This window comes from Trachymyrmex cornetzi, unplaced genomic scaffold (genome assembly GCF_001594075.2).
Source record: "Trachymyrmex cornetzi isolate Tcor2-1 unplaced genomic scaffold, Tcor1.1 scaffold16, whole genome shotgun sequence".
NCBI classification, from domain to species: Eukaryota; Metazoa; Arthropoda; class Insecta; order Hymenoptera; family Formicidae; genus Trachymyrmex; species Trachymyrmex cornetzi.
The window spans coordinates 2,772,033-2,780,819 of record NW_017296201.1 but is presented as its reverse complement, the minus strand read 5'-3'; the positions used below and the strand labels follow the sequence as shown (position 1 = coordinate 2,780,819).

The window sequence follows — 8,787 nt, the reverse complement described above, 5'->3', positions numbered from 1 at the left end:
CCAGCCGCTTTTATAACAGGTGGCAAGATCAATAGTCGGTCATTTATCTGCAGTTGGTCATTGATTTAATATCTTTTTTCTACAATTTTATAAATATTTATAAATATTATAAATATAAAAAGCTACATTTATTACACTAATTTATTATTTATTTTTATTTAGGATTATCGCTCGATTTTGCGTTATTAATACATATTTTATTTCATGTCTCATACATACGAAGCACAAAGTACATATTTTTATAATTATGATAATACGATTATACATTCTTATATATTTATTTTAAAAAATTAACGACTTTTTAAAAATCGTTTTTTATAATACCACAATTTTTAAAAAATATTGGGAAATATGAAGCTTTATACACAGTTGACGATTTATATTTACTTCTACACATATAGACAGATTTAATTGTGTATAATGGATAACGTTCTACAGCCACTTATGGCTTATCATTTCTTAATAAAAAAAAGAACTGATTGCATTGAAGATCTCTATTACGACTAATATAATACTATATCTTATAATTATTGTCATAGATATAATTATTATCATAGATACAATATCGCAGTTAGAAGCTAGTACAATATTTTGAATGAAAGATAATATTTTGATAAAGATAAGCTTGCATTCACATAAAATATGACGCAAAACATTATCACATAAAATATGACGCAAAACATTATCCTTGAAGTAATAAAATTTACATTTTGTAAAACAAAATTTCCTCAGAATTTCTGTAGACAGAATCTACTTTAATAATCGTAATATGTTTCAATTTTAATTGTTTATGTTATCTTTATGTTATATATATATATATATATATATATATATATATAAAGAGAAATAGAAGAAAATAGTAAGTCGTCTGAAAATGCATGTACAAGTCGAATAAACGTTCAAAAGGAATGTAAGCAACTCCCCATGTTTTACCATCTGTTTCCATCGAGGTAGAGATCAGCGTTGCAGAAATAAACGTGAAAGGAAAATCTATTTTCATTTACAATGCACGTCGTAATGCAAGAAAGTGAGATGGACAGTCGCCAGCGTCTAGATCTTAACACAATATTTGCACGCTTAATGTTTTATCGATAGCAAAGCAAATGCATAAATAACAGCTAATGTTCTGTTGTGGAAGGAAGAAAGTTTACTTGTTTTTTGACTGTGTTATTTTCAACTTTGCATGCTTGTTCAACCAAACAAATATCCAATCTCAAAAGCGGAAAAAGGAGAATATATAAAACGTTTTATTTTTGTAGTACAAAAATACGACTAAAAATAGTCCTGCATGAATTTTATTTACATGGGAATAAAAATATAAAAATATATCGGAATATCTCTACGTTTATCTATACGCGTAACATATATTGATCGTATTTTCAAGATAACAATCAGTCACGTTCTGTAAATCCTCAGAATTAAATAAATTGACTTTATAAAGATTAGATTAACCTGCTATATTGTTTAGCACTTGTTTTCTACAAAAATCCAAAATAATTTTTACATCTAAAACTTTAAGAAATATATGAAGATTCGCAATACACAGGATGTTCCAGAATATTTGGGATTATTTTCATATGTAGATAGAGCGGACTAAACCGAGTCGAAAAATCCTTTCAATTTTCGCAATATAGTTAACTATTAGCCGGGCTAATATGGCGATTTTTATTAATTAATAACTCATTAACTATTGCAAAAATTGTAAAGTTGTACAGGATTTTTTGCTCGGTTTACTTCGTTCTATCTGTATATGAAAATAGTTCCAAATATTCTGGGATATTCTGTATATGTCTTAAGTGTTTATCTAAATTCACTTTTTTACAAAAAGAAAAGTATTTGACATTTATGACTATAATTGCATGGTAAAATATTATGGTTAGAAGCTCCATTTTTATGATTATTATTGCTACAATATGTTTATGTAGTAATAATAAACATAATTTCTCAAACACGAAAAGATTTGTACTATAAATTATAATAATTTCAAATATTAATATAAAAATATAAATGGTAATCAAAATAAACATTTATTCACTAAATGCAGTCACAATTATAATAAATATAAGTTTCTTAAATTCACTTACTATTTATGTGGTAATAATAATTAAAAAAAAGATTATGAAAAAATTAAAGATTTTTAAGCAATGTGTGTGACTGTTACTAATAGCACGATAATTATATTTGCATGATTAAAACAATTATAAATATATAGTTGTCTAAAAAAATTACTATTATATAAATATATATATATGTATGTTTGTGTATATATTATAGTTAAATTATGGTAATCGCAACTATTTTTTTCTCTCAGTGCATATTTGTCTTTTATTACTCATTTGAGCAATGAATTCGCGACGGACAGAGATAATCGGCAGCACTTAAAGAAGAACGCAAGTTCATTCTAAGCAGCTGATACTGGCGACGGAGAGGGATGCAGAAACCTCTTGAAGATAACCCGGAGCTATCCGTGGAGGTATCAGATCAGCCATACGGGCTCGGCTTCAAAGTCGGCGCCAGTACGAGGTCTCTATAAATGCGCGGCATTCGTTCATGCCTTCCAGTCGGTGGGAGGTCAGCCTTTCCGCGGGAACGATACGGTGTGACGATACAACGCAACGCACTTGGAATACATTGCGACGTTTTTCTTTCCCCTTGTTGTTTCCCATCCTCTCTTCCCGCTTTTCGTGGTTAGGAACGACCGCGACTCGATCACCGGTTGCACCACGTGACGGGAAACCGTGGCAGGTGCGAGAGAAATTATGCCGCAGAATGTCTTTTAGTGCAACCGATTTTCTTTTACGCTAAATCGACCGAACATCGACGCGGAACTTGTGCCGCTTGTTACTCCTCGGAATGCCAGTGAGTGTGTGCGCATCCCCTCGGCGAAAAAACGTAGTGCGTCGATAATCGGGTGCTGATATATAATAATCGAACTGGCGTAATACAAACTAGGATAAATCCAATACGTTGTCATTCAACGGAATCAACATACATATGTGATATCGAAAATTCTAACAGATTCACTGAAAACAATTTCTGATTGAAAATGGACGAATCAGAAATTTCTGGTTAAATTTATTAGAATTCTAGTTGAGATAACCGGAATTCTGGTTGGTACAATATTTCTGATAAAATCTACTAGAATTCTAATAGACATAACCAGAAAATTCTGATTTATCCATTTTCCACCAGAATTACTTTAATCCAACTAGACCATTTTTCTCAGTGTAATGAAGTATTCTTTTGTTTCGATTGTTCTAAGTTTCTTTCTCTTTTTTGAAAAAATTTTAGACGTATGAATCAGACATAGTAAACAATCACGATAAAAGCGTACGCCGATGGAAAGTTGATAAATTAATCAAAAACTACTCGATCGTTTTATATAAAGCACTTTCTTAAAAGAAGTGTTTCGTAATCTGTATATTTCAATTTATACTTACGACATGCTTATTTTGATTTATGTCGAATGTCTGCGTCCGAATCGCTTCGAATCGCAATTTTGAAATTTCATGGATTACTGAAATGTTAGGAGTCATTATCGATGATTCATGGGTCATAATTCTTCTCGAAGTTGATATAGGAGACTATAATTTATTTTTAAGTTTGAATACGATTATGCGCAAAATGCGTATTCAGAAACATGTCAAGGTGAGATGGTCAGGATACGTGAGTGTCAAGTACACACAGAACTCTTTGACTGGAAATTGGATAAAAGAAACTGATAGACCGAAAGAACAATAAAGTCTGTTAATTAATGCTGAGACGGACAATCTACAAGCTCAATATAAACTGAATCATCGGAACGAAATATTATGGACTTTTTATAATAATACTTTTAAGAATATTTAAAATGTGTCTCTGAAACGTTCTGTCGTGCAATATGCGATATTGAACTACAGAAATTGAGTTGTAACCGACTGAGTGTTTTAATTCTTGGTTTAATGTCTTGATGTTACTATTGAAAGCAGTAGGTGGTTAAGAAGTGAACTCCGCTAAACATATATGCGCGCATTTTCTGTACGTACGACCGGAACTCGTGTGTAATCGGACCTGTCGCAAACACATCGCAAGTACGGTAATCTCTGCTCGTAGTGCTCCTTTACGCGGCCAAATGTTTACGTTTGTAAAACGAATTTAAAAATAGACTCCGGTAGTCAAACAGCCGCGGCTGCACTGTACGATTCAACAATGTAATAAATCAATATTCGATACGAATGATTCAGCGTAGCCATAATCCGCTCACGTCGGAGAAATTATTGAATGCAATATAAATTAAAAATTACGTCACATTAATCATATATCCAGAAAACAAGCTGACGTTGTTCGTCGTTATTTTGACGTCAAAATATCAAAGACTTTATTTTGACGTTAAAATGACGATAAACAACATCAGTTTATTTCTTATCAACACTAAAATTATAAAAAGAAAAATAATTATTTCTCTGTTATAAATTATTATTTTTCTGTGATAAATTAGAGATTACGTTTTTAGGCGAAAAGCTGTTCTTTGAAACTTGCGCGTCGAGCAAAGGTTGAAAATGCTTGACGTCGTAGCGATATTGCTGGATCCTTTTCTACTTATCGGACTCGTCCTCGGTAGCCTGTACTTTTATCTCACGGCTACCTTCGACTTTTGGAAATGTCGCGGTGTACCGTTCAAAAAGCCGACTGTGCTTGTCGGAAATTTTGGTCCCCTGCTCCTGTTTCGAACGTCGCAACCGGAAGGCGTGAAAGAGATGTATCAGTGGTTCAAGGATGAAAGGTTCTTTGGCGCGTTCCGAGTAAGATCACCCGTGCTGATTCTACGCGATCCCGATTTAGTGAGGAGCGTATGCGTCAAAGATTTCGCTTGCTTCGTGAATCGTGGGATACCGATCAATAACGATCAGGTATGCACGACTATTAATACACGTCAAGAATAATTTCGCTGAAGTATCTAAAAACTTCGATAGAAATAATTTGGATAGATTTTCAAATTGTATAAAAGATTAAGGTCATATAGTGTATTCAGTCAAATATATAAAGAATTATTGCACCAATAATGATATGAAAATAATTTTATTGGATTATCGAAATAATTGTGTAAGAATCTCAAGCATTATGGACAATACTGCACAAAGTTTTGATATTCTCACGACCAGTTTATCCTACATAATTATTTCGATGGTCTAACATAATTATTTTCAGAACTATACCTAGCTAAGTTTTTAGATACTTTAGCAAAACTATCCATTCTGTGGAGGTTTTCTTTCGTATCTTCGAGATGTTAACTGCTGATTAGATATTTCTTAAAATACATGAAAACCCTGTTAATGAGCTTTAAATCTCATTTTAATCGTGTACGTGTTAGGATCCGCTCTCCGGACATCTGTTCAATCTCGAAGGGCGTAAGTGGAAGGGTCTTAGATCGAAACTAACGCCCGCGTTCTCGTCGGGCAAGCTGAAGCGGATGTTCTACCTACTGGTGGAATGCTGCGAAGAGTTGCAGCGGCTTATCAATGAGGCAAGCAACTTTGGTGACCAAACGGTCGAGGTACGGGAACTGGCCGCGAAATTCATCATTGACGTTATCGGCAGCTGTGCTTTCGGCATACAGATAAACGCTCTCACCGACGAAGAGTCCGAGTTTCACAAAGCGGTGAAGAAGCTTTCGAAGCCGAGTTACAAGGCCACTCTCTGGAGGATGCTACGAACGGCCATGCCGAGGCTATACAGACTGATGGGTGTGCAGCTCGTCGATCCGAGCGTTACCCAGTTTTTCATGCACGTCGTGTCACAAATGATCAGCCAGAGGGAGAGTAACGGCACGACCAGACACGATTTTATGGACCTATTAATCGAGCTGAAAAACAAGGGTACTCTGGAGAGCGAAGCCACTAATCCACGAATCTGCAGCGATGAAGACGCCCAAGCGGCGAAGGAAATCGGTGAGCCAAATTGCAATGTCGTGCAAAAAAGGCAACATCGTTTCATTAATGTAGGCTAAAAAAGTTTGTTATTTATAGAATTAGATGAAAACACTATCGCGGCACAAGCATTCGGTTTCTTTGTCGCCGGCTACGAAACGTCGTCGAACACGATCGCGTTTTGCCTCTACGAACTAGCCTTGAATCAGGAAATCCAAGATAAGACCAGGCGAGAGATACACAATGCTATAGGAGATGGAAAATTAACTTACGACGCTGTTCAGGAAATGAAGTATCTCGACATGGTAATATTAGGTACGGATCCGTTAGTATCATTGATGAAAAGTCCAAAAATGCAAAATTTCTTCGGATCTAATCATTTTAACGCGAACAATGCTGAAATTCGGATCTCACTCGTTTACGATCGATAAAATCATCATGACGCAGTGAACATAAAATAGACACCGTTTATTTTTATTAAATAAAGTAAATTATTAAGAAGTGAACTCGTGTGGAATTCCACTGCAAATATCTGCATACGTGTTTTGTGTTATAGGTACGATAGGAGTTCACGTGTAATCAGATATATCTATCGCAAACACAGCGCGAACGTGAGCACCGTTTATCTTAAATCGACACCGCTTATCTTTCAAATATGTTTTAGGCAATTCTCAAATTTTCGTTATCCGAGCGAGTGCAATCCGTCAAAGTTTACATTTTTTAATTATTATTTTTCTGTAGATGATTGCGAATAATATAATTGCACGATATAATTGCAAATAGCAAATTAAGCAAACAATTAATCCAGAATTCATAATTCGCTGACTCAACGCGCGTTAGAAATAATCTGGAAATGTTAGAATTGTAAATTATGTAGAGACTCTCAGGAAGTATCCGCCAGCCCCACTGTTCGCTCGAAGATGCGAGTACAAGTACCGGATACCGGACAGCAATGTGGAGCTGCCGGCTGGCTTGCGGGTCGTCATACCGATTTATGGCCTCCATCATGACCCAAATTACTATCCCGATCCAGCAAGATTTGATCCCGAGAGATTCACGGAGGAGAATAAACGCACGAGACATCCTTACACGTATCTTCCATTCGGAGAAGGGCCACGAAATTGCATAGGTATTGACTCTTGCACTCAAAGAAAGAAACAATATCAGCAACTAAAAAATTGAAGAGAAAGCTCGGGAGAAACACTTCAACTATGTATTATGAAGATAAGAAAAATATGAATAATTAATATAAACTGCAGAGAGATAGTAGTATTATCCATTTATATAGATAAATCATTATCAGGAAAAAATTAAGGAGAAATACCTCAATTATTTATTATGAAGATAAGTAAAATATAAATAAACTAAAGAAGAATAGTAGTATTATCCATTTATGGATAACTATTATTAATTAGTATAATATATGGTATAATATAAATTAATTACTATTATCATAATATAAATCATTATAATATAAATTACCCAGACAACAAAAAGTCCAAAATCGAGATATAAGATTTCTTTTAGACGTCTTTAAGACATCTTAGTCTTATGCCTTATTTTTGAACATGCGTGTTGTCTGGATAATTACTATATTAATTAATAATTATTACCTTATTATAGTTGTAATATATTTAATCAATTATAATTGTAAATGTAATGTTATTAGATATAAGAAAAGTTGTTCGATACCGTTTATCCTTCAAACATATTTTAAGCAGTTCTCAGATTTTCAGATAAACAGTCCATTAAAGTCTGTTTTTTAATTACTTATTTTTTCTGTAGATGATTGTGAACGATATCATAATATAATTTTATTGCTAGTAGAAAATTAAACAAATGGTTAATCCGGAATTTATGATCCGCTGACTCTACACGCGATGTTACGTCACATGCCTACGTCGTTCGTTTAAACCAAAAAAATGCTTATTGATTCGCTGATCAGCACTTGAAAATCATGACAGAATTATTCGCAATAAAAAATAATATCTATAAAATTTGCAAATAATGCCATGTAATCTCTTAATCGTTTTATCGAATCTTCTCATCACAAATCTTTTCTTATCTCTATTCATCATATTTCATATTAACGTTGTTGAATCTCATTCAACCAATATTCTACTCGTTATCTTTGATCGATCGTTAATTCAACTAATAATTGGACGACAGATTGCATATTAAAGCATCGCGTTGCGTGCAAAATTTATCGTTCAAATAACTCACTTAGTAATTATTAGCTTAAGAGGCCGAGACGCACCGCTCGTTTGTGCGTGCAAATTTATGCGGCCTGGAGGACGATGACCTTGATAATATACTGTATGCGTGTATTTTATGCAAAAGTCTACGTCCCGATTTGATAAGCTTGTCTCAAATTCGTTGTAAAGTCAGCAATTATGTAATCAACGCGTCGTAATCACGGCTCATTACAATGATTTCGTAACTTTCCAGGCATGCGGTTCGCGTTATTGCAAATCAAGATGGGAATAATAGCGTTCCTCAAGGATCATCGGATTGAAATATGCGAAAAGTCACCGATGCCGATCAAGTTTAGCAGACGGAGTCTTGTAACCGCGAGCGAAGCGGGATATTGGCTTACCATTACCTCATCTTCCTAAATACAGATTGTATTTATAAGAGTGTTTTTCTTTTTTCTTCAAGAAACTAGTAGGTAAAAATACCTGAAGCACATACATTTTATGTACACATAAAATATATAAAATTACTGCGATAATGTACTTATCTGTGACAAAAAAATAGAAATTTTGTTACTATTAAATATTTAATTTTTTATGAATGTGTTAATGTAAATTCCTTCTTGTTTTCGGACAAAGCTAGATAGTTTTTTGTATCTTAGCAATAGTTTAGAATCAGATTTAGTAGT

General features: G+C 33.9%; 1 protein-coding gene across 2 annotated transcripts; it reads left to right on the top strand.

Moving 5' to 3' along the window:
• The first annotated feature begins 4,489 nt into the window (after positions 1-4,489).
• Positions 4,490-8,627, top strand: LOC108758781 (probable cytochrome P450 6a14). 2 transcript variants are annotated; one of them, XM_018503889.1, is made up of 5 exons: positions 4,490-4,889; positions 5,351-5,927; positions 6,006-6,221; positions 6,784-7,035; positions 8,355-8,627. In XM_018503889.1, the coding sequence occupies exons 1-5, from the start codon at positions 4,539-4,541 to the stop codon at positions 8,519-8,521; spliced, it is 1,563 nt and encodes a 520-aa protein (XP_018359391.1). In that variant the 5' UTR covers positions 4,490-4,538; the 3' UTR covers positions 8,522-8,627. The 2 variants fall into 2 exon arrangements, with proteins under 2 accessions (XP_018359391.1, XP_018359392.1); XM_018503890.1 differs by lacking the exon at positions 6,006-6,221.
• The last annotated feature ends 160 nt before the right edge of the window (positions 8,628-8,787 follow it).

What these genes read in the sequence shown, in the direction of transcription:
- LOC108758781 (XM_018503889.1), top strand. Translation starts at nt 4,539, where the DNA reads ATGCTTGACGTCGTAGCGATATTGCTGGATCCTTTTCTACTTATCGGA. An exon ending in TCTCGACATGGTAATATTAG is followed by an intron (nt 6,222 to 6,783) that starts GTACGGATCCGT and finishes TAAATTATGTAG; the next exon opens with AGACTCTCAGGAAGTATCCG. An exon ending in AGGGCCACGAAATTGCATAG is followed by an intron (nt 7,036 to 8,354) that starts GTATTGACTCTT and finishes GTAACTTTCCAG; the next exon opens with GCATGCGGTTCGCGTTATTG.